Source organism: Dendrobates tinctorius, unplaced genomic scaffold (assembly GCF_039654945.1).
Source record: "Dendrobates tinctorius isolate UK_male_01 unplaced genomic scaffold, ASM3965494v1 ptg000241l, whole genome shotgun sequence".
NCBI classification, from domain to species: Eukaryota; Metazoa; Chordata; class Amphibia; order Anura; family Dendrobatidae; genus Dendrobates; species Dendrobates tinctorius.
The window spans coordinates 19507874-19534991 of record NW_027361908.1 but is presented as its reverse complement, the minus strand read 5'-3'; the positions used below and the strand labels follow the sequence as shown (position 1 = coordinate 19534991).

Genomic DNA, 27118 nt, shown 5'->3' with positions numbered 1-27118 from the left:
TTTGCTTAAAATTCATTGTGGTACTGTCTAGAACCAAAATTAGAAAAATGTTGTCTCTGTCCAAATATATATGGACCTAACTGTATGTGTCATGCATCTGGCTGCAGTTCTCTTGCCCTGAACTACACAGCCTCATAAGTCTACGAGGCTGCTGAAGCTGCGTCAGGATACTGGCGACGGGTCCTTGAATCACAGACTAACACCTGAAGTGTGAATGAGACCATATGGGGGGTAATATGCATAGGGCTCATCCATAAATAGAATTTAGCCAATTCTGCATGGAAGGATGTCCAAAAGCACTCAAAAAAAAAATAAAAAAAAAAGATTATCTTTTAAGGAGTGGTAATCATAATTTAATTAATTGTTATATTTTTTGAAAGGCTACAATTGGTGGGAAAAAACGAAAAGAAGCAGTACCTACCTCTACCAATCCCCCATCTCTTCCCATCCAATAATCCAGATATTCCCCACTGGCTTCTATTCCCTGTTGTCCTCAACATGCAAGAAATGGCGCTCAGCCAGTCACTGGGTTATGCGAGTCACCTGTGGTAGCCATTACCTGAACTAACATTTCGTGTGTGTGGAGGCAGCACCACAAAATAAGACCAAAGGGGAGACCATTAAGCAGTGGGACAGGAGTGTTGGGGATAAAGTCAGGATTGCTTCTTTTCGATTTCATTCCCCTAAGGTCAGTTTTTTTAATTGACGCCTGTATTAAATTAAACCTGTCACATTGAACATAGAGCTAGAAGGGCTGAACAAATTAATATGTTGGTTTGTGGGAAAAGATTCACTAAAGTATTTAACTCATCCACTGAATTCTCTGCTCATTTTGGGGTTAGGAGTCCAGTGGGAAATCCTATTCAGTAATGAACAGCTATCTCTATTGGCACACTTCTACAAGGAAGGCTGTCAATCACTGATTAACCATAGAGAAGAAAGTGGATAGGAACAATCCGTCCCGTGCAAAAATTTCCTTTGTTGTGGCATCAAGTTACCAACAGCAGGCAGATAAAACCATGGAGCAATTTCAGACGACGATCGTTTTGCCCTTACATTGCGCTTCAACAGGTCAACACCTGCCACATGTGGATTATTTCTTCTGCACTGGTGTACCACACGGCCAATCCCTGATTGTAGGCTGGCTGTTTCATTTGGTATTATTGCACCTGTGCAGCTGCCATTTTACTTGGGTCCGCTGCACCCTGTATTAGTGCAGATGCATTTAGGCCTGTCTGGTTTGTATCAGAATTTTTTGGAGGATTTTTTTCCTCTTTTTGAGGTTTTCATGTTAAAGTAGGACTGGCAAGTGTAAGGAACTTTGACGCAGTTTGCCAGCTTCCGTATTAAGGCCTTAATATCAACCAATACCTTACATATATTGATATTTTTTTTGTGCACTTTTTGTATTTCTTTCAGGGTGCAGTTGGGCCCAAATGGTTCTGCAAACTTGTGGCCTCTGTTCACACGGGATGCATTCTAGTTGGCACTGGGCAGCCCCTCTCTATGGTGTTACTAAGAGGCTGTTAGCCAGAAGCCCTGCATTCCCTGTGTGAACACTGCCACATGCGGATTATTTCTTCTGCACTGGTGTGCCACACGGCAAATCCCTGATTGTAGACTGGCTGTTTCATTTAGTATTTATGCACCTGTGCAGCTGCCATTTTACTTGGGTCCGCTGCACCCTGTATTAGAGCTGATGAATTTAGGCCTGTCTGGTTTGTATCTGAATTTTTTGGGGGATTTTTTCCTCTTTTTGAGGTTTTCATATTTTCCTTGGAAGTGGCACCCGTATTCCCCGATGTGTGTGCAGCTTCATTAACCCGAGGTCATACAACTGTGCCTTTTGTCCTGCTTTTTTACTTCTATAGTATGCAATCACTGATTAAGACCGCCCACTGGACTCCAAATGCCTTACTATACATAAGTATCAATGACTAACTCACAAGTTATGCTGAATATCTCCTATAAACCTATATAATAATCGCTTCAGCTCCTGCTCTATAACTGGACCACAGATTGCAGGGCATTTCCAGGCTAACAACAGAGTGCAGTAAAGTAGACTAACATTATCAGTAGTGTTATTACACTATACAAATGTGGTTTATGGAACGTACTAGCAATTATGAACAAGCATCAGGTAAAAATAGTGTGTCATAACATTTTCCCACTCCACGTACTTAAGACATCCTCTTGATACTCATCGGTGGAATGAAATTGTCCCCTCCAAATACCTATAGGTTCTGTAGCACCATGACACAGGCTTTCCCACTGATAAAGCACAATGGATGAAATTTAATTATAGAAAAGAACAAGGATGTCTCATTTTATCGTTTTAAAGATTGTCAACAGAGTTAATTAACACCACGGTAAACACACAAGACTACTGATTAGCGCATTCTATTAATTACTACATTAGCATATTTTACAATTAACAAAGTAGACCTAATAATTGGCAGTTAGCTGCAACGGGTAGGAGATTAGTTTAGAGGAACCGAGGAGATGATTGTTATTCTATCACAAGGCAGGCTAATGTGTCCTAATCTCTGCTGTTCTTTTCAGTAAAGTGGGAAAAGGAATTCATTAGGCTTTCCTTCTGGCTGCCATTCTCCAGCAGATACATAGAACATACACACTGCCACCCACTCATTAGTTACTTATCCACTTTATAGTGGACTCAATATAATGCAGTCGTGGAAAAATACATAATAATCCTATAAAGAACAGAGCTCTAAATGGGTTTTTGACAGATATTTTGTTATGTGAGGTATTCGTATCTTCATGATTCAGGAGCATCTGACGCCAGCACATCTCATTATTAGACAGGCATGAACAAATGACACATGATTTATTCCTTCCAAAGACCATACTAAGGACCAGGGGGGTACTCATTACGGGTGGAAGAAAGGCGATTCCGACAGTTAAATTGGAAAGGGTTCTTTACAGATAGAGCAGTCAGACTGTGGAATGCCCTACCACAAGAAGTAGTAATGGCAGACACTATAAGAACTTTTGAAAAAAGGGCTGGATGATTTCCTCAGTACACATAACATTGATGGTTAGATATCTAACCACTCTAACCCTCTAAACCTAATCTCTAACTAACTCTTTAACCCTCACTATACCAAAATGCTTATGCATGCCCTAATCATCTCCCGCCTCGACTACTGCAACATCCTCCCCTGTGGCCTACCTTCTAACACGCTCGCACCCCTCCAGTCCATCCTCAACTCTGCTACCCGACTAATTAATCTCTCTCCTCGCTACACTCCAGCTTCCCCTTTTTGCAAATCCCATCACTGGCTCCCAATTTCCCAGCATACCCAATTTAAACTACAAACACTGACCTACAAAGCCATCCATAACCTTTTTCCTCCATACATTTCCAAACTAATTTCTCAAAATCTTCCCTCACGTTACCTTTGGTCCTCGCAAGACCTCCTTCTCTCCTCCACGCTTACTCGCTCCTCACCCGATCGCCTCCAAGATGTCTCCCGAATATCCCCCATCCTCTGGAATTCTGTTCCCCAACACGTCTGGTTATCCACCACATTTGGATCCTGCAAACGGAACCTGAAAACCCACCTCTTCAAAAAAGCTTACAACCTGCAATGACCACACGGCCACCTCAACACCATTGGAGGACCCCCGACCTACTGTCTCCTTCCCCATAATCCTGCAGAATGTAAGCCTGCAATGGCAGGGTCCTCTTCCCTCTGTACCAGTCTGTCAATGTTAGTTTTGTTTACTGTAAGTGATATTTGTATTTTGATTTAACCCCGTCTCATGTACAGCACCATGGAATCAATGGTACTATATAAATAATAATAATAGTATAATTTAGAGAGAACATGCATAATTAGTGGAGAAAGGTCTTTTTTCAACCTATGTAACATTGGTCTTGATGAATCAGGCCCATTAAATCTGATGGCTTAGATTTTGCCCATCAACTAAATTTTGTAAGCTTATACTATTCTTATATTTTATCACTCTGAACCTCATAAAATAATGTCCAAGACTGGCCATGCCTCCTGTAACCTCTACAACGGTAATACTCCAAATCTGGCCATGATGCCCTGCCATTTTCTCAATAAACCTACACTGGATTAACCAGAGTTTGTACACCATTGCTCTACAAACTATAAAATCCAAAATGCCCTGACAGCTTCAGATTGTGGGGCAATAGTGAAGGACCTCTGGTCTAAGGCCAAGAATTCATAGCAATAGTAAGAGTAACCGCAACTGTCCTCCAGGTCCAGCTTCAATGAGATCATAAAATAATATTTGAACTAAAAAAAAGTGTAATATTTCTTTTTGTTTCCAGCTAATACTTTCAGAACTTTATAAATCCGACCTCAAACTCTTATATTACAAGACTGTCCAGAACAACTAACTCAAAGTGGCTTGGATTGTCAATTTCATTTAGTAACAGAAAACCCAAACTTCTCACCCAAGTTTGCATCCAAAAAATGTATTAGCATATGATTTACGCTAACATTCACGAGCCTCTGAAGAATTAACACCTCCGATCCAGGGCTGGATCATCATGTCAAGCTTTCTGATGCTCCCATCATGTACACAGACTTTCCCTGGGGTGCAGCTTGTCTACACTGAATTACAAATAAATTAGTAAAACATGTCTTCGCTCACACAACGCCATCAATCCTCATCTGCTCCTAAGGGATTCTGTGACAAGTGCATGCCTCTGCATTTCTTTATGTTAAATTAGAACTTTTAGACAGCTGCACATTCCTTAATTATAAATCACTGGGTTCACCCTCATAGCCCGGAAATAGCAGCCATATTGTCATCTTGCTTCTATTCCTCAGTAAAAAGTCATGCTTTTAGACCATTTGTTACAATGTGCCCCTAATAAAAACATGAAATACAAGCCCAGCTATTTTACAGTAAGTCAATTCACGTGAGTTATGAGGCTATCCTGGAAGTCAAAGCATAGCACAATTTATGTTTAAAGGATTGTCTAGACATATCTACAAAACAAAGAATTAGAACAAATTGTCTTTCTACATTTACTGATGGCACTGGTATATGATGTGCACCATTTTAAAGGGAACCTGTCACCTCCCCAGGGTGTTCTTAAGTAAAAGTAGGTCACTGGCAGGTCAGCTCCTCAGACGCTGCGTGCTGAGGGAGGAAAAAGAAAGAGGAGGAGGGGGATGGGGGAAGATGCAGCTAGAGTTGTCACAGCACAGGCATACTACACAGGAGGAGGTGGCGCCCAGCCACAGGACAGAGGCAAGATGGACGGCTGGCAGACAGCTGATACAGGGGGAAACACCATACCTATGGGACGCATTACAGATATGAGGACCTATTTATAAAAGTCAATATTTCTGGGTTACTAGGGGTCAGAAACAGAAGAGCCACCTTCACAGAATGCAGCCTTAGCGCTGCTGAAGGTGGCTCTTTTACTAAAAAACGCCCTGGGGGGGGGGGGGTGACAGGTTCCCTTTAAGGGAAACTGTCAGGTCCCCCATGCCCTCCAACCCTATGTATGATGAAACTCCCTCCCTAACCAGCCCTGTATAACGAAATTCCGTTAAATAAATGCTTTTTATAATGTCCCCGTTTCCTATGCTGAGGGCTTTGACTAGTCGATGAGGCGTTAGAGTCCTCAGACTAGTCATCTCTCTTTCCATGTTATCACGCCCCTGTGGAAATGATAACTTGCACGAGCTGACTTCAACCTCGCTCATGCAAATCAACGCTTATTTTCGGCAGAATCAATGAGTCTCTGAAGCCGGATGTACGCTTTCCGGCTTAAGAGACCCACGGCGCATGACCGTAAGTTTAGAAGATGTGCGTCTCTGAAGCCAGGAAGAGTACACCCGGCTTCAAAGATGCATGACGCTGCCGAAATTAACTAATGCCCAACTGACTAGTCAATGCCCTCATTAGCATAGGAACAGGGGAACTTATAAATACTATTTTAAAGCATTTGTGTAACTGAATAATGTTATACAGGGTTGGTTAGGGAGGGAGCTTAATCATAAATAGGTGAATGCTGCTGGGTTGGGGGGCATGGGGCACCTGAAAGGTTCCCTTTAAAGGTAAACTACAACACAGAGGGTATCTGTTTCTTTATGTCCAGACTCTGTGGACTTGAACCTTCTTTTTTGCCTCGATTAGTTCAAGTGTGAACTCTCAGAAGTCTTTGCAGCCCTACAATAGCACTATGCTGAACACTCGTTCGGCCTATAGCTATTCCTTCTCATAGACATGCATACTTGGCAGAGTGTGCAAGTGTTCTCAATAGGGAGTGGGAAATATCCTGATGCCAGACACCTAAAGGTAGGTGCAAAACAACATCTTTTTTCAGGCAAATTTCACTTGGAACCCACCTGCACCTAATGAATGTTTCACATAATGAACACATGCACCACAATATCAAAATGACTTGCTGTGCACATTCTGTCTTTTGTAACTTATTTTAACCACTTTAACCTTTGAATGATATGAACCAAAAAAAGGAACTGACCTTAGGCGATCAGGTGTCCGACACAACCTTAAGGCTATGTACCCACGTAGCGTTTTTGATGCAGAATATTCCTGAGCGGAAACGCATACCATCTTCCCCAGAAACGCTTGCGTTTTATGGCACGCTTTTGTACGCATTTTTGACGCTTTTATTAAGCGTTTTCGCATGCGTTTTCCTATGCGTTTTTGTAATTGAAGGTATGCGGAAACGCGTGCGTTTCCGTAAAATTAATGAACATGCTGCGTTTTGTTCCACTTACCCGTTTCCGCAGTGGAAAAAAACGCACCATTAGCACAACATTTGCGGATTCTATTATGATTACATTGAATGCTTTTCTTAAGCGTTTCCGCAGCAAAAACACTTGTCTAAAAGCGCAGCGGAAACGCTTAAAAAACGCAACGTGGGAACACAGCCTAAACACAAATTTCTATACAAAAAGAAAATGATGTTGGTGGCAAGACTGCTACAAAATCTCTGAAAAAGACAACAGAGAAGTTGCTTCAAGAAAAACACTGCCGTCATTTCCCGATGTATCATTTGCTTCAAAAACTAAGCGGGTTTGAATTCCTGGACAATAGCGCTCTTCAAATTCCTGCATCTTAACCCATCTACTGAAATCTATGTACTATACACTCACCCAGACAACCGATGGCTACAGGACAAAGCCGCAGCTTATTCCTACTCCAAACTATTAAAGGTAACCAAACCATTGGAAGTGAGTGGCTATCATACTACTACCACCCTCATCACATATATTAGTGGCCACTCTCTGAAAGTGCCACCTTCTTGTTTTTTACCTTGTACAGTTGACCATGAGGGAATGTAATAGTAATATAAATAAAGTATACAGAATTCGATTAAGTATGCATCTATTTTATTTCTGTCTAAATCTTAAAAGAAAAATTAAATCTGAAAGATACGAAGATACTGTTAGGCCCCATAGACTGCTACAAGTTACGATTCATTCAGACATTCATCCAAATTGGTCAGAGATCGGACAGAAATGCATGGCCTAGAAGCTGAGCGCAACAGTCTCATCGAAATATATGCAGCTGTCAAGCTAGTGTCGGGAAACCCATAGCCAGTCTGTGCATTAGCAGTTTGATCTGGGACCGATGTGGACAGAAGTCTGAATGAGTCCTCATTGCATTACACCCCTTTGTTCTAGTTAGTATTCTTTAGGTAGAATAAGCTAAAATTTTGGCTTAAGAATTATAAACTGTTCTACACATATACACACACACTTATAATATATACACAATCACACACTTTCTTGCAGGGTAACATATGGCTTTTCGATGGAGCTGACAAAAATAATCAAACCAACTGAGCACACAACCATCTGGGTAAAATAGAGCATTGGATACAAGGGCATGTCAACCCTTTACCACCTGATACTCGGAGATTGATGACACCAAGTCATTAATGCACAGCAAGAGCTGTCATTCCTCATCTATTTCTTCCATCCCTGTTCCAATAACATGCTTTTATTGTAGTTAAACAACATATTATTCACCTGTATGTCCAGTTGCTTCTGATAAAACAAGGGAATATTGGAGAATTTTAGAATTTTGTGGCCTCCTCCACACAAATGTAGTCAAAGCAAAAAAAATACTCATTCAACTCAGACTCCATGAATATCTCGTCTTTCATAGTGGAAAATATTACATGTCGGATACACTAGCGAGATTATTATGTCGAGAACATTGGATCCATATTTTGTCCCATGTCCTTCGCTGTGACTATTAAAATGAATCAATAAAGAAAACAAACACACTAAATGTTTAGCCAGATGTTACCATTGTATTTTAGCTTTGGGCATGGCGCGGAAAACATTGGGAGTGATCCAAGATAACGGCGGGTAGGAAAGGGGGGATTACTACAAGATGCAGCCAGGAGAGAGGAGAATCAAGGCCAGAAGAGAATTAAGGAGATAATTAACCCATTGAGCAAAACAAGGATTTGCAAGAAAATTCTAAAGCCTTACAAAACCCAATCAAAGGCGATTGCAATTGTCATCAGTAATAAGGAGGCAAACGGAGGATGAGAGACACTAAGCCTAAAATGAAAGCCTCTTTATACATACTTAACAAAAACTCCATAAGCAACAGTTATAAATCTATGCAAATGTTGCAGAAGATTGTCTCCATAAGTGCATCTTTCATGTGGGAAACATCATTTCTCCGACTAGCAGATTTAAAGAGGCTATTGAGGAAGTTAGCAGGGTGCAACTTCATGCCATGGAGGACAGAAGTGGACAATAGATGACCATTTCATAGACATTATAGAAAGAGAAAACTTGAGAACCTAGTTACAAAATTTTTATGTGGAAATTTATAGATTTTAAAATATAATTCCCTATTATTCGGGGTGATCCACTGTAGGATTTTCTCCATCTTTTAATGCTCACCACTATCCAACTTCTACTTTTGGTATCATGAAGTCAACCTTAGGATATAGCCTTGCGTAATTATCCAAATAGACCCTGGTAGAATTAAGACTATTTGTCATCGCTGTAAAGTGAAGTATTATTCCTGGCAGAATTTATTAGGTAAGTACGGGTGTATGATGCCAATTTCAGGATCTGCCAACAACCTGATAGCTAGGAAGACAGTACGGTATATCTAGAAACAACACAGTTCGGATGAACTTGACCATGTCCGTTACTGTTCTCCCCTAAAAGATGACCCGCACCGGAGGTGTTGCCTACTGAAATAACATACATACGCAATCTGCTACAAACTAAACAGCAACCGTTGCTAAAAAATAGCAGCTATCTTTTGTGTATTGGGCCATCTCACTATGATCTAATGCCCTGAAAGGCTGGCAAATCTCGAGTGCGGAGATTGGGGAGAACAGAGAGCAGCGAAAATGGATCCCTTCTGTTCGGTTATCATTCTTGTGAGGTGCATTGCAGTGATTCAGCACTCTAATTTATAAACTACATCCATGCTGCCTATTAATAATATTACAAATGGGAATTATAAAAAGTTAAAGGGGTATTCCAAGCAAATTTTTTTTAAGGGATAAGTGATTTGAAAAGTGTAAAAACAACAAACAAAAGTCACTCATATCTGCATTCCGGTCTTTGTTGACAGGCTGTTAATAAAGGGAACAGGTTGTGTGAAAAAAAGGCCTTCAACCTGGAGTTTAATAGTGTTTTAAAGTTGTGCGGCAACCCGACTGATAGCCCAGCTACTGGGAGTATCTTTATTCTTCACAGCAGTCTCTGGCTTTCAGTCATCACACTGAAGCACGGACTGACAATCGGCTCATCAGCGCCGGGGTGTGTTTACAGTCATAGTTGACTGAAGTCGCGCCAGCCATGCCTTTAAGACTTAAAGCTGGAGACTGTTGAGGAGGGATAAAGATTGTGTCTTCCTGGCAGCCAGGCTTTCAAAGTGGTGGTCGGGCAGCTTAAGGAAGTTATTAACCCACAGGTTGTAGGGAGTTTTTAAAGGGAATCTGTTGCGGTGTGAATATGCTGTGACCTGCCTAGGATCGGAGCTGTAAGAGTTCAGATCCTAGGCTGGTGCCTGGCAACACTAGTGCCACCAAGGCCAGCTCCGATTGGTGTGATCGATATCATCGATCGCACCAATGACAGGGCACAGAAGCGAGTTGACAGCTCTGTGATTTGTCTGTGACCGCGCTGAACATCCTCACAGTGACTGAGGATTTGTGCAGAGCAGTTACACTATCGGATCGTAACTGTGCTGGGCCTTGTGGTGCCATAGAAGCCTGTGACACCGCAATCCCTCACTGCTAAAGAAAGAAGAGAGAACAGAGAAAAAAGGAGAACAGGGAAGAAGGAACCGAAGAAAGAAAAGAGAAGACAAGCCATCTGTAAGAAGATCCCTGTCTCAACTCTCCTCCACCCCAAAGCCCCTCTATCCCTTCACCCCTCCTTTTTACCCCCTTCCACCATCCCCCTTCCCAGAAGGAAGAGAGAAGGAAGCGAGAAGGAAGAAAGACAACTGTAGGTGTACACCTCACAACTACAAAAGTTCCTTGTGGGGGGTTTCCACTGTTTAGGCACATCAGGGGCTTTCCAAATGAAACATGGCATCCGATCTCAATTCCAGCCAATTTTGCGTTGAAAAAGTCAAACGGTTGGTTCTCCTCCTCCGAGCTCTGCTGTGCGGCTAAATAGTGGCTTTTCCCCATATATTAGATATCCACATATTCAGGAGAAATTGCATTACAAATTTTGGGGATCATTTTTTCCTGTTACCCTTGTGAAAATAAAAAAAAATTAGTCTAAAGTTATATTGTAGTGAAAGTCTTAGTTACTCACCGGTTAACGGTATTTTTCGGAGTCCATGACAGCACCACCTGAGAGAGGGGATCCGCCCTTCAGGAACAGGAAACCTACAGATACAAAAGGGCGGCACCTCTCCCACGCATCAGTTGGATTACAGAGCACAGAGGACCACAATGGTTAATAGCATAACTTATATACAATACTATACACGACTATTTAAATTACCCGTGTACGTATAAGAGGAAGGAGTGCACACCCAAAATAGACTAAAAGGGCGGGAATATACGGGTGCTGTCATGGACTCCGAAAAATACCGTTAACCGGTGAGTAACTAAGACTTTATCGGTCGTCCATGACAGCACCACCTGAGAGAATTACAGAGAGTAATAACTATTTAGGGAGGGACTACAGCCTGCAGCACCCTTATACCAAAAGAGGTCTGTGGAAGCACCCAGGTCTAGCCTATAATGACTATAAAAGGTGCTCGGAGAGGACCAAGTAGCCGCCTTACATATCTGGTCGATGGAGACTTCTGATCTCTCGGCTCACGAGGTCGCCATGGCTCTGGTGGAATGCGCCCTCAGCTTCCCAGGTGGCGACCTGCCTTTTGAAGTGTATGCTACAGAAATTGCTTCTCTAATCCACCTGGCTAGTGTATTTTTTGACACTCTACAACCTTTCCTAGGGCCTTGGTGGGAAATAAATAGGGCATTATCTTTCTTCCAAGGATCGGTAGCTGCCAGATATTCTATGAGGCATTTCCTAACATCCAGGGTATGTAGTTTTTCTTCCTTCTCATTAGCTGGATTAGGGAGGAAGGATGGAAGGACTATTTCCTGAGTCCTATGAAAGTTAGAAACCACTTTAGGTAAGTACGCCGGATCAGGTCTGAGTATTACCCGTCCTAACCTGTATATAAGGAGGACGCCTAAATAATGCCTGGATGTCGCTTACTCTGCGAGCTGAGGTTAGAGCTACCATGAAGGCTACTTTGAGGGACAGATTTTTAATGGAAGCTGATGAAATAGGTTCGAATGGAGCTTCCGTCATGGCCGTAAGGACTAGATTCAAGTCCCATGGCATGAATCTATCCTTCACTACTGGCCTGGACCTACCTGCTGCCTTAATGACCTACTGATCCAGTAATTACCTGCGATGTTGCAGCTAAAGAGAGCCCCCAAAGCTGATACTTGTACTTTAAGAGTACTAGTGGAAAGTCCCATATCCAGACCTTTCTGAAGAAACTCTAAGATCTGATTTATTGGAGTTGAACCCCCAGCAACTATTTCAGAGCGCTGCAGGAACTTCTTCCAAATTCTAGCATAGATCTTGGTAGTAATGGCCTTCCTATTCTTAAGTAGGGTGTTAATCAAGTCTGGGGAGAAGTCTTTTTCTTTTAAGAGTGCCCGCTCAAACTCCACGCCGTCAGATGTAGGCCAGCCACCTGAGGGTGGAAGACTGGGCCGTGGGATAGGAGATCCGGGATGTCCGGAAGAACCCAAGGATCGGACACCGACATGGTCCTGAGGCATGAGAACCATGCCCTCCTGGGCAAAAATGGAGCAATGACTATGACCCTTGCTCTGTCTCTCTTTATTTTTCTCAACACCAAGGGTAGTAGCGATAGGGGAGGGAAGGCGTATGCTAGCCTGAAGTCCCGCTTTATCAGAAAGGCATCTACCGCCAGGGGGTTCTCTCTGGGATTTAGGGAGCAGAATAGTCTTAATTTCCTTGGTGGCGAAGAGATCTACCTCTGGCTGTCTCCATTTTTGTATAATCAGGTCGAAGATCGAATTGTTTAGGGACCATTCTCCTTGTTTTAGTAGGTTGCGGCATTTATGTCAACAGGACAAGGGATTCCCAGCCAGTCTCCCATGCCGGTACTGGCCCGGCCTCAAGCTGCTTAACGGCTGCGCTCTGACGAGGGCATGCACATTCAGCTTAGAATGGCTGTTCTGCTAGTTGGAACAACCGTTCTGCCACATTCCTCAGGGGTTTGGAACGAGTCCCACCTTGGTGGTTGACATAAGCCACTGTGACCTGATTGTCGGAGAACACTCGCACATGATGGCCCTGCAGATACATAAGTAACTTCTTAGCTGCCTGCTCTACTGCTGTCAGTTCTTTTCAAATTAGATGACATTTTTATCTGGTGATGGTCCCATAGGAACTGGACTAGGACTTCACCCATATGAGCCCCCCAACCGGAAGGGCTAGCATCCGTAGTGACTATGGGGGATATGTCACACTCCCAGGGAACCCCTCTGGACAAATTATCCTTTTCTAGCCACCACTCTAGGGACTCCCTTGTGCTTCGGGACAAGGTTAGCTGGCCCTCCAAGTAACCTCCAAGGATTTTTTGATGCAGTAAGACCTCCCCTGTAGTGTTCTTAAATGAAACTGGGCCCACTGGACCGCCGGATACAGGAGGAAAGGGAACCCAGAAGGGACATGGCTTTCTTGAGGGACATGGTGGGGTTATTGGCAGCGTTTAGGATCTGATAGTGTAGGCGAACAAGCTTCTCCGGAGGCAGCCTGTTTCTCAGAATCAGGCCTAAAAATTGCTGAATTCTCATCGGCTGTAACCGAGATTTTTTTTTTTATATTAAGCAGCCAACCTAACCGCTCTAGGGCCGACATTGCCCTCTGTAGCTGTTCCTTACAATGTTTTGCCGTTTTCCCTATAATCAGGGAGTCATCTAAGTAGGGGACTACTAGAATGTTAGATTCACGTAGATGGGCCATAACTTCCTTCCACCACTTTAGTAAACACCCGGGGAGCGACTGCCACCCCAAAGGGGAGGGCCGCATATTGGAAATGTTCAACTGACCCATTTAACTGAACCGCTACTCTGAGGAAGCGCTGATGGGCTGTATGAATGGGTATATGGTAGTATGCATCTTTTAAATCTAACACCACCATAAAGCAGTTTTGAAACAACAACTTTATTGTTGAATTGATTGATTCCATTTGGAACGGCCGTATAACCAAGAAATCGTTTGAGGGACTTGAGATTAATTATAGTCCTAAAGGAGCCGTCTGGCTTGCGGACCAGGAACAGAGGGGAGTAGAAACCTTTCCCCCTTTCTCCCTCTGGAACCATAGTCAGGACTTTCTTGTGGCAAAGCTCATGAACCTCAGCCTCCAGGGCAGCTTGTTCTGATGTGGAAGACCTGAGAGGGGTGACCTTAAATTGATCTAGGGGAACCCGGGTGAACTCTAGTCGTAAACCCGCAGCTATCACCCCCAGTATCCAGTTGCTGCTAGAGATCAGCGACCAGGCTGGGTAGAAGGCAGCTAGTCTCCCCCCACAGCATCTAGTCATTGGGGCGGTTTTTTAGTGTCACGTGATGGACATTCCTGGCGCCCCCCTCCTCCGAACATGAAACCTGTACTCTCCTTCTTTTGTCGTCCCATCTGCCCTGATCTCTAGACGGCCTTCTATGGAAATATCCTTTCCTGGTGAAGGGGCGTCTATAAGAAGGATTCGGGAGGCTGGGGAACTTCTTTTTATCGTTCCCGGCTTTCTCTAAAAGTTCGACCAGGACGGGGCCAAACAGATATTCCCCTCATATGGAATGGAGCAGAGTCGTGACCTGGCCTGGATATCTCCTGGCCAGCATTTTAACCAGAGGGCCCTTCGAGCTGCGTTTGATAACCCAGCTGATCTAGCCGCCATCCTTGCCGAGTCTGCTGAGGCATCAGCCAAGAAAGCCGCAGCACTCTGGATGATCGGTAGAGTTTTCCGACTGGATGCTCTTGGGGCTCCGTCCTTCAGATGGGAATCTAGTTGATCTAGCCAGACCATCACGGATCTGGCTATACAAGTGGCAGCTATCGCTGGTCTTAGGCCGCCTGCTGACATCTCCCATGTTCCCTTTAGAAAGGAATCCGCTTTTTTATCCAGCGGGTCTTTTAAGGAGGCCATATCATCGAACGGTATGGAGGACTTTTTGGAGGCTTTGGCTACTGCCGCGTCCAGCTTAGGGGCCTTATCCCATCTGTTTACCACTGGGTCATCAAATGGGTACCTCCGTTTGAAGGCAGGTGGTAAGGAGCCCCTTTTTTCGGGTCTCTTCCATTCCCTTTCTATCAGGCTCTGGACCTTATCATTTAATGGAAAAGCTTTGTGTTTCCTGGGATCTAGACCTCCGAACATTACCTGTGCCGAAAGCTCTGTCTTTGAGTCTGCTACTGCAATGGTGGACATAATTGCTTTAACTAGCTTGTCCATCTGGTCTAATGGAAAGCAGAATCGGCTTGAGTCTTCATCCGAAGAGGATGAAGTGGAGGCCGGGGAATCCGAGGAGTAATTGTTCCTAGGGGCAGCTGAGGACTCCGACCCTGAGAAACTAAATTCTCTCCCCCTAGAAGAGTCCCTTTTAGATAGGGCTTTCATCTCTGTCCCTGTAAGGATGGGGGAGAGTGCAAGGGCCTGTCAGTCTATGCCTGGGCCCCCGTCCCCTTCCAACCCCTACCGTCTGTCGCACACATGGCTGACATAGTCTTTTGGGGTGGCCGTCTGGTAAGGGGCAACTACAGAGCGCACATTCCCTGTGCTTCTGTTTTACCGTAGCTTTCCTCCCCTGCGAAACCAGCATAAGGGAACACTGCATCAGGGTACATTCACGGAGATCTCTTACCCATGCAGATGAGGCAGGTACCGGATCACGGAGGGAGGCAGGGGGAATCCTTTAGACTGGAGGAACTTCTGCGGCTCTGCTCACTCGTCCGCTTCCACTCGTATGAGGCTTCACCGAGGCCTCCTTCTGTGGGTGCTCCTGCACGTCCTGCTGCTCTATGGGGGTTCTGTCATCCATCGCTGGGCCTTCAGAAGCACCCCGGCAGCATCACCTCCTGCCCTTTAAGGCCTCCCAGTATCCGGTCAGCAGGGCACTGGCGCGGCACCTCCCCCAGGAACCCTCCCGCGACCTTCCCCCGCATGAACCGTCCCCCCCCCCACCGCCTCGGGTACCGCGCGTCCCCCCGGATCGCCGCGCACACTAGGAAGGCGGCCGGCACCCGACTTCCGGTTTTGGCGTTCCCGGCCCCGCCCCTTCCACCGCGTCACTTCCGCCGCGCGTCAGAGGCCGCGGGAGCGCGCGGAAAGGAGCCGGCACGGCGCCCCCGGCTCCGGTATGCCCGCCGCCCCCATGCGCGCCAGCCTGCGCTTGGCGACCGGACGCAACTGCCGACCCGGCCGGAGGGGGTTTGAGACCGGACCCCGGGGGAAAACGCATCAGGAGGGGCCTGCATACATACCTGGTGCCCGCATTCTGGAGACGGCTGTCCACCGGACCCTTTGCTCCGCCTGCTCTAACCACTGCCGTGGCGACCTACCCGGCCCCACAGTGGCGCTTCCAGGTACCCCGAGCTTGACCGAGGTAGGAGATCCCCCCGCTACCTGAGTCGGTCAGCCGGCCTGGGAATCCCTCGACGACTCCATGATGGACGATCTGAAGGAAGTCCCGTCCTCTAGGAACAGGAAACCAACTGATGCGTGGGAGAGGTGCCGCCCTTTTGTATCTGTAGGTTTCCTGTTCCTGAAGGGCGGATCCCCTCTCTCAGGTGGTGCTGTCATGGACGACCGATAAAAAAAGTTAAATTTTAATTTTTTTCCTTTCACATTCTATTAATTCCTGTGAAGCACTTGAAGGGATAATAAACTTCTTGCCATATACACCCCTCAAAGTGACTTAAAATGTGAGGTGGTCCCTAAAAAAAGGGTTTTGTAAATTTTGTTATAAAATTGAGAAATCGCTGGTCAACTTTTAACCCTAATGGAAAAAAATGTTGTTTCAAAAATTGTGCTGATGTAAAATAGACATATGGGAAATATTAATTATGAACTATTTCGTGTGACATACTTCTCTGATTAAAGGGCACAAAAATTCAGTTTGAAAATTGTAAAATTTTCAAAATTTTTGCAAAATTTCTGTTTTTTTACACAAATAAACACAAGTTATATCAAATACATTTTTCCGCCATCATAAAGTACAGTGTGTCTCAAAAAACAACCTCAGAATCACTAGGATCCGTTGAAGACTTCCAGAGTTATTACTTCATAAAGAGACAGTAGTCAGTTGTAAAAATTGGCCTGGTCATTAACGTGCAAACCACCCTCGGGGGGTAAGGGGTTAGTTACCTGGACACAGTTTGGTCAGCTTCTCTCTTGTATAAAAAAAGGTATTAAAAAAACATAGCAGCAGCATTTTTATTTATTTTTATTTTATGGCATTTATTCAGTGTTTTTTTCTAGCCTACATTAATCAGCATGCTTAAGCATATGCATTTTTAGTGACTTTTTTGCACTTTTACAATTACAATGTAAGTAATTCGTAGGTCAGTTTAGAACTAAATGAATGGTAATGTCAAAAATGGATTAAAAAAGATTGCACAAAAACATGATATATTACTCATTTTTCTTTGCAGAGGGATAAAAAATAAATGGAGAGTGTATGGGTTCACTCTCTCAGGTAGCTACTTGGAACATGAAGACACAGGGTTTTTTTTTTTATATATCCCAAACGGAATTGTGTTTATTTCCACTGGTTGTACAGTACCAAAACAAAACCATATACATAAAATCCCTAGCCTTGTCCAAGTACTATAGACCCTGGCTATTCATCCATGGATGAGCTAGCCCCAGCTTGGTCACACAAAACTGCTATCGTCTATATCAACCAATGATTTTGCAGTATGGTGTACACGGCCTGTGCTGTCACTTCTCAAAGATTTTGGCTCATCTCTGTGCGACTGCAACACACTCCCCGCTTGATTCAGCTTCCCCATCTGAATGAGGTAAATACATGGCCTTTGTCTAGACGCAGCTATCCAGGTGCATCTTATCAGGACCTGTGGTGCTAGGATTTAACCACTAGCTTACCTGGCTTTCCTAAAAGACTACAAGTGAAAAATTCTGACTAAAAAGATGCTAAACAACACACATGCTGAATTTGTAAAAGCACAAGATAAAGTGTGGGGGACAGGGGTGAAACACCATTGGAAAAAAACACTATGGCCCGGACTCGTCAACACCAGCAGTTAGCTCACCAGTCCTGATTAGGGTGCATGATGAACTCAAACGCTCCGGATTCATGATTCACCTCTATGGCATAGATTTTTTGTCTTTGGGAATGTCACAGATCGTCATGAATTAGATGAGCTGTGCTGTTACGACAACCACTGTGACCCCATCCCGCTGCAGCCTACGGGCCCATTTCATACTTGCATTTCAGAAAGTTTTTCGGCATGAATACCTCACAATTACGGTAATTATTTTGATTGAGAAAAATTCCTCAAACAATTTGCACCTTTTTTTTTTAGTTGTCTTGTGTTCAGTATTCAGATTTTTATGCCATTTTTAAGTTTTCCATTTCAATTTAAGCTTTTTTGGTTTCATAAAAAAGTCACTAAATTTGCACATATATACTGTCAGTCCTCCCTGGAGTGATTTTGTGTAGGACAGTTATTTGGGTGCAATTTTTGTGCACTTTGCCAAATATGTGTCAAAGAGAGAACAAGTTTGGATTTTGAGCAATATTCATGAACCATTTTAAAAATTCTGGCCAAAAAAAAACAGCGAAAACCAAAATTAAAAGAAAAAAAAAAAATTGACTTGAAACACGCCCCCCCCCCCACACACACACACACAAAAAGATGAATCAGGGACAATGAGAATAAGATTTCCTTGTGGAGTTCAAGCTAACATCTGTTTGTTTTTGGTCCCCAAAAAATGTTTGTTTTTTTCCTAAAAAGGAACCCTAAATGTAGTTTCTGACATTTCATGCTTTGCTCTGGCAATCTAGTTTCATTGCATCAAAATTATTCTCAAAATTAGCAGGACCCAAGGGAAGATTTCGCTTTTGGTTCCTCGGCTAAACCAGAGTTTCTCTTACCATTCATCAGGTACTGATTTCTAGATTATACATCAATATTAATTTTACGGCAGCAACTTTTAGGCTCACTTACCTTTACAACAGCAGAAATGACATCGCTTATTTTTAATTTGTGAAACACAAAAACATCATAAACAGCAGACACCGCCAGAACAGTGACTCCTTGTTCTTTCCATAGCATGCTGCAAGTTGCACACAATCCACTAAATAGGATCCAGCACCAGCTCCTAAGAGAACAGCTCCGGGTAGTACAATGCTTTACGTAGCAAAGTAATGAAAGTAGAAAGAAGAGTCCAGCTCCGACATCTGCTCGACCTACTATTCCAGCAACAGCTTCCGTATGGATCGGATGAGAAGCAAATAAAAGTCCAGCTAAGAGAGTCCAGCTTCCACTGCCAAAGAGGGCTTTACAAAGGTGTGTGAAAAGGCCTGTGACGGCTGAATGCAACAGGATATTCACAAGGTGATAACTCCAGGGATCTAGACCTCCAAAGACGTAGTTAAGGCGAAAGGAAAGAGTGCATAGTGGACGGTAGGACTTATGGCTGCCACTGTGAGTAAGTAAGGTGCCCCAAAAATCATTGAAGAATATTTGGATCCAAGGAGTTTCGGGAAGCAGATCCTGATTTGTCTTGATAGCCCGGCTAAAATAAGAAAACAAATTCAAAGATAATTAGCATATATGCAAACAATCAGCAATTTCTATTAAATTAGAATTATTACAAACTATATATTTTTATATTTACATTCAGTATCTATGATCCAAAGGACTGGCCACATGGTCCATATTTCGGTGAAGGCTAGTGTAATGTCAACTCTTATTCCTAATAAACAGAGCACTTTGTATGACTTGGGAAGATCATCACAAGTGGCATTTCTACTTTCCCGATTTACCCGTTGCCTTGCAATGTCATGCATGACTAAAGGACTTGCCCAGCCTTTTTTTAATGAGGCACAGAGTAGGGAATGTAAAATATTTTATATTCATATGCCAATTCTACCGTAACGCCAGCAATAATACTCCGATGATGCCATAAGTAAACACTGCCCATAGAAGCCTTACATTGCAGCGATCACACCGCCTTGGTGTGAATGACATCACGTCTGGTCCTGCCAGTATTTGTGAACTGATCAATCAGTAAAGCAGATTTTATTATTTTATGTATTTCCTGTTTTGTGACCTCAGAAGCCGCACTGATGAGCTGTGTAGGTACATTTTAAAATACTTTGACACAGACTTTTAATTACCATCTGCACTTTTGACCAAAAGAAATGCTCCTAAAAACGGCAATGAGAATGATGTGAATAACGATGCAAAAAAACTATTGCATTTGCGCACATCTTTGTCTAGATTTTCGTGTGTTTTTGCCCATTTTTCATGTATCTGCTTTTAAATTGTGACTTTTTCAACATATATCTTATCTTATGTGTTTGCCTTTTTTTGGTGACGGGGTTTGGGGTTCCCAGATGTTTTCAGCCGACTCCTCAATTGTGACTTTTTCCACAAATGTAGCCCCTGGAATGACTTTTACACATGAACCATTTTTTTGCATACTGCACAACTTTTGCGACCATTTAGGGGAACATGTGACTATTTGTGCTGAAAAGATTAAAGAAAAAAAATTAAGAACAATTTCTGACTTTGTGCAACATTCATGAACTACATGTGCCATTTTGAAGAATGTGGTGCCAAAAACATCAACAAATACCTTGAGACAAAAAAAAAAAAAAGGAATGATGAATCGTCCCCTATGTTTGATCCAGCCTTAGGGTTTCATTGCTGCTCTACTAATGGGAAACTTTTGGATAGTGTCACAATATGACAAAAAAACTGTATATACTCAAGTATGAGTTTTTCAGCACATTTTTTTGTGCTGAAAATGCCCCTCTCGATTTATACACAAGTGAGGGTCCAGAATATGGAGGGGGAGCGGCAGAGCAGCATGTCACAGGACGCAGGAGCCAGCTTCTGTAGCTAACTTTTGTGCCCGCTGCTAAAGAGAAATGTATATTCACTGCGCTGACACAATGTTAGCCGCAGCAGCTGGCTCCTGCAGCGGCCAGGAGGGCACTTGTGCCCGTTACTTAAGAGAAAAGAATTTTCACTTCTCTCCACTCCCATACTCATTTCTCTTAAGTAGCTCACTACTTAATAGCAATGAATACTCACCGCCCTCCGATGCCAGTGTGGGAAGCAGTGCGTATTCCGGCAGCTGTCTCGGGTTGTGAACAGCGCATGACGTCAACGCCAAGCACTGCTTACAAGCATAAAGCAACTGATGGTACCAGAACAAGACGCTGCGAGGGATCGCAGGAAGGCAAGTATATTTTTATTTTGTATGTTTTTTGATGGGAGCCATGCATACATGGATGGGGATGTGGGCCAATCATACAAGGATTGGGATGAGGAGCCATGGAGACCAGGATAGGGATGAGGAGCCATGCAGACCAGGATAGGGATGAGGGGCCATGCAGACCAGGATAGGGATGAGGGGCCATGCAGACCAGGATAGGGATGATGAGCCGTGCAGACAAGAATACGATTGAGGAGTCATGCATACAAGGATAGGGATGAAGAGCCATACATGCAAGAATAGGGATGAGGAGTCATGAGAACCAGGATAGGAATAAAGAGCCATGAATTCAAGGATAGAGATGAGGAGCCATGCATACAAGGATAGGGACGAGGAGCCATGCAGACCAAGATAGAGATGATCATGCATACAAGAATAAGGATGAGGAACCATGCATATCAGGATAGGGTTGAGGGGACATACGAGTCTATAAGTTTTCCCAGTTTTTGGGGTAAAATTAGGTGCCTCGTCTTAGACTCGGATCGGCTTAAGCTCGAGTATAAACGGTAATCATATCTATAAACATATATTATAATCAGTCTGATTCATTTTTACCACAAATGAATGACAACTTTCATCGCCACCATAACTTCTACAGTGGATCCAAAAAAATCAGCTGATATGGCAGAATTGGCGTACAAAGCTAAACGAAGAACATGTGATAGCACTTTCATTGTTTACACTACTGTATCATATTTGTGGTGATATATGAAATACTCAAACACCCATGGAGTTTTATATACTTCAAACTAAAGAAATAAAGTTAATATATAGCATAAAAACAATCCCTTACTGTAGATTATCTTTATAGCATTTTGTAAGTAGAAAATCATACAGATTGGGATTCGGGGCAAGGGTTCAGAGCTTGAGGATCAGTTAAGATCATCATCGTGATTCTCATAATAAAACACGTAAAAGTGATAAATATTTTGCTTCCATGACTGAAGGTCAGGTTAGTAGAATATGTTATACTTGATCTTTGGGTGCCTTACTGTGTATTTACACTCTTGCTCCTACTTCTGAGCTTGAGTAAAGCCCGTTACACATAGCGATATCGCTAGCAATATCGCTGTAACGTCACCGATTTTGTGACGTAGCAGCGATATTGCTAGCGATATCGCTATGTCTGATACTTACCTCCGACCGACTCCCCCGCTGCTCATCGCTGGTCGTGAACGTCCTGGACCATTTCTCGTCAGGCGCTTCCTGCTGGGCTTCCTGTGGCGCCGACGAGCGACGCATGGACGCGGGCGGGAGGACGTCAGGATCGCCGCGTCTGACAGGTAAGTAGAGACCCCCGACCCCTGCTTTGTCGCTAGTGAGATCTGCCTGTGTGGCAGCTCACTAACAACCACTTAGCGATGCACCAGCGATCCATATCATTGTCGGGATCGCTGGTGCATCGCTAAGTGTAACGGTACCCTTAGACTATAAGATGCCACATATGGTTATATTGGTAACATGCAAAATGCATACCGTAAACAGAATTTCTAATGTAGTCACCAAAGCTATAATTAATCTCCTAAACTTGAACAAAGATACAAATCACAATATTCACTTTATTTCCTTAGTATCAAAGAAATATGCTTCTTTCTCCTCCTGGATTGACGCTGCATACTTAATTCATGGGTAAAATGGATAAAATCAAAGAAGACAAATTTTCCCCCTATTGAGATAAGACATGACAGTTGGTGCTTGTAACATTCTGTGGAGAGGGAGAAGGAGGAGGAGGTGACGCAGGCAGACACTGACGATCTGCAGCAAGTTCTCCTGAAATGATAGTTAGGGCTCGCTCATATGAGCAAATAAGTTAGATGAGTGCAAAAATCGGATTGCACTCAGACAAGTGTTATGCTGCAATTTAGAACTTGAACTGTGAAAATTAAAAATCAAAATATTCCAGCAAAAATGTTGGCTTTGCCCCAAATTTGTCATTTTCACAAGAGTAAAGGAGCAATATGCACCATATAATTTGTTATGCAATTTCTTCTGAGTACGCTGATGCCCCATATGTGGCTAAAAACTACTTTTGAGGCACAGTGCAAAGCTCAGAAGGGAAGAGGCGCCATATTGGAGTTCAGATTTTTCTAGAATGGCTTGAGGGTGCCATGTCATATTGGCAGAGCCCCTGAGCTGCCAATACAGCAGGAAACCCCCCCATAAGTGTCTCCAATTTACATACTACACCCCTCAATGAATTAATCTAGGCGTGCAGTGAACATATTGACACCACATATGCCTCACAAAAATGTATACCACTGGGCGGTGAAGAAAGAATAAACTACATTTTTACTGCTGAAATGCTGTTCTAGCCCCAACTTATTTATTTTTATAAGGGCTAAGAGGGAAAAATGGACCTTTCAGTGTGTTATGAAATTTCTCCTGAGTACAATACCCTACATGAAACTGGGAACAACTTTTGAGACACAGTGCAAAACTCAAAAGGGAAGGAGCACTATAATTTTGTGAGATTTTACTGTTATGGTTTGCGGGTGACATGACGCACTTGGAGAGTGGACTTTGAGGGGCCTATATATTGGAAACTCGCCAAAAGTTATACCATTTTAAAAACCCCACCCTTCAAATACTTTAAAACTGTTGTAAGGAATTTTTTTAACCCTTCAGTTGCTACACAGGAATCAATGCAATGTGGAATGAAAAAAAATTCTCACTTTTTTAAGAGGTAACACCAGAAAGTAGACCACACAGTTTGTCACCCACTTTATAAGTAGTCAAAAAGTTCTCAAAAAAACATAGAAAAAATGAATGGCACTAAGATCCAACCATCTGACTTGCCACAAAAGAAGAACGGCATCCAATTAACAGCGGTATACTTAGCTTCAGGTTGTGGTGCACAGCATTGTAAAAACATAATAAAATTATTATAGCTTACGGGTGAGTGACACTTTTTTCTAGTCAAAAAGTTCTGTTTGGACAAATGGCAGGGTTCAGAACAGAGGAAGCAATATTTGAGTTTTGGAACACAAATAGATTTCATGTGACATGTCACATTTGCAGGGCCCCCAAGACTACAAAACAGCAGAAACCCCCCACAACTGACCCCATTTTGGAAAATACACTCCTCACGGATGTTATCCAGAAGTATAGTGATTATTTAGCACCCAAAGGCAATACATAGGTCGCCATATTGAATATATTGCCATTAGTGTTGCGTGCAAGTGCTCGCTACTTGAGTTTCCATTGGGTACTCAGGAATTCACACAGTATCGCGGCTGCTCAAGTGACACGCTCAACTCCCAGCCCCGCATGATTCATGGCTGTTAGACATCCAAAAATCATGCTGGAATTGCCTGTGTATGGCAGGCAATCCCACATTGTTTTTTTCAGGCTGTCTAACAGCCGTGAAACATGAAGGGCAGGTACTCAAGTAAGTCACTCAAGCACTTACAATACTCTGTGCATACCGGAGCGCCTGATGCAAATTTGAGTCGTGAGCAGCACTTGAACTCAAAATTAGTCACACCATAAGCCCAACCCCAAATCTGAGCCCCATTCTAGCCCTGAGCCCCACCCTAGCCCTGAGCCCAACCTTAACAGCAAAGAATGAAAGAAATAAAAGTTGTAAAAAAAAATTATCTGACTGGGAGATGACACAGGGGGTATGACATACTAATCATTGGCTATTGATCCCAGTGATATGGTGTATTGAAGTGATCAAAAGGAACGAATAGGAAAAATACCTGCTGATTGCCAGGAGATTTCACTGAGTGTACTGTGCATGCGCCCGACATTTTTCAGGAAAAGGAAGCGGTGGGCCAGGGGATGGAGCAGTAGGAGCAGGAGAATGGTGGAGGTACCAGGGGGAAGGGCTTGGAGACATCATTTCTCACTACTCTGACATGTGTATCATGTCAGAAGAGAGAGAAATTATTTCAATAGCGGGCACACTTATAACAGTAACCACACGATCGAGGACCAGAAAATCCATCCCAGATCGTTTTCTCCATGGTCTCCCACTATTCCCAGTAGCTGAGACACTGGATATTTTCAGATTCTGGGGGGTGCTATGGGCTTATTCCCGATTGCAGCTTTAAAACGGCGATGAAGTGGAACCCGTTTTAATGCCTATCAGTGGTCGTTAAAGGGTTAATCTCATAAATCATTGACAGTTAGTAAACAACAGTACACACTTTGACAAGTGGCACATCCCTGAATTCTGCGTTTCAGCCCCTAACTCATGCTTGTCTTCACATTACATTGCAAAAACCTTCTGACAGTTTACGTTCAAGAAAGGGCAAAACAATTTATTTTAATCTATGAATGGCAGAAATCTTTTGCTCTCATACAAGAGAAGAATAGAAAGAAAAGAAAGTAATTTTTATAAAATCAGTTTCTGATGATCCATTTAAAGCTTAAAACCGGAAAGAACTCTTGAAATGCATTCTGTGGTGAACAGAAGATAGAAATCACTTCTAAAATAAATTCCTAACCTAAAGCTTTAAACGGATGCGTAGAACTTCAATTCTAAATTGTAATCTTAGTTACAACTACTCATTGTATCCGGGCTAACATTCATTCACTCCACAGAAAACAGTTGTGGTTTTGTCTTTCGCTTTCAGTACTATTTAAAGCAATAATCTGATAACTACATGAGGTTAGCATAAAATTACAAAAAAGTGACCCTACCCAACAAAATTGGACAACCTGGCAACTATTGACCTCAGACTCCGAGCAAGACAAACGTCTTTAGTCTACACAGATCTCATTAAAGATTAAAGGGGCATTTCAGCTCTGCTCATACCGGGAGGCAAGCATGGCCAGTGAAGTCACATCTACTGGTATGTAACAAAAGATATTATGCACCTATTAAATATTATACCCCATTAAATTTTAGCAATGCCCAAAAGTATCACAGTGCCAACACTAGCGGCTTCCTGGGTTGCCACACTACTGGGAGAAGCAATCAGACTTGACTGTTACATAAAAGTGTCATTTCAGCAAGGTCTGGACATCAATGTCCCAAGAACGTTCTTTATTTCAGATGAGGTGTATCAGAGAAATCCGCTTTCTCTCCAGTAAACTCCATTCAGGAACAGCATGGAAATCCGTTCATTTCCCTGACCACCATATGTGCAGACAAAATGTGACCCAATTGTCAGTATTATAGAATAATTATTACATGCTGAATTTTAATTTTTACCTTACCTGACCTAAAAACCACAGTGGCTTTCACGCATACGAGATTCCAGTAAATTGAAGCAATCCACACAATATTAGCTACGTATTTCACATTGTATAGTAAATCACGTCTCATGTTCATTTTACCCTCCAGTAAGCTGGAAGAAAGGAAATGCATCTGTTTACAGCAACCTCAATCATTTCTCCCTTGTAATTTGCAATGTTAGAATTTTACTTTTCCACCAACCATCAGTTTCAAGTCTATAAAGCTGCAGTGGATTAATATTCTAACCCTGGAGGGTGTTCTAGTTTGGAAAGTAACCAGCAGAAAAAGAGCATCACATTTCCATGATTACACAAGATATTTACATGATGTCAGATGGGCAGAATTACATCCACGTCATTAGTTCAACCATTGGCTCTGCCGAACAGTAGGCGAAAACATGTTCCAAATTGCTGTAGTTCTTATGATTCCTAATTTCTCAGTTTCCAGGTTGCTAATCATTATCTGAGCCATGTCATTGCCCAGTGACCCTCACAAATGACAAAAATGAAGGCATTGTTCTGGCTGACTTCTCACTTTAAGATCTTTGCATATCCAAGTCTGTTGATCAAGCCTCCAGCAACAGGAGTTTCCAGTGTTTCATGGCCACTAATCAACGTAAGTCTATGAAAATCTCATTCTGGCACTCAAGACTTGCATTGAGATCTTGTGATGTAGCTTCTGACTTCCAGCCACTCAGAAGCTGTGCTTACAAGAGGGCGATTGCAGGATTGGAGCGGTGACGAAAAATGGTGAAGAAGCTGGAAGGGGAGTATATGACCGGGGGAAGGGAATTTATATTTGAAGCGCCATTGTAGCAGTGAAAAAAAATGCTGGAGTGGTGCCTTAAGTAAAAACTGCACTAAAGAAAGCTAATAGTGGTCAAATACCTGGAGCAGAGCATTGTTGGGTGTGTCCCT

General features: G+C 43.1%; 1 protein-coding gene across 3 annotated transcripts in view; it reads right to left on the bottom strand.

Annotated features, from left to right (window-relative positions):
• Positions 1–27118, bottom strand: part of TMTC2 (transmembrane O-mannosyltransferase targeting cadherins 2) — a 454418-nt gene that overhangs the window by 250011 nt on the left and 177289 nt on the right. For all 3 annotated transcript variants that reach the window (XM_073556991.1, XM_073556990.1, XM_073556989.1), the window contains exon 2: positions 18736–19306. In XM_073556991.1, the coding sequence (XP_073413092.1) occupies positions 18736–19306 (571 nt within the window). The remainder of the gene's footprint in view (positions 1–18735; positions 19307–27118) is intronic.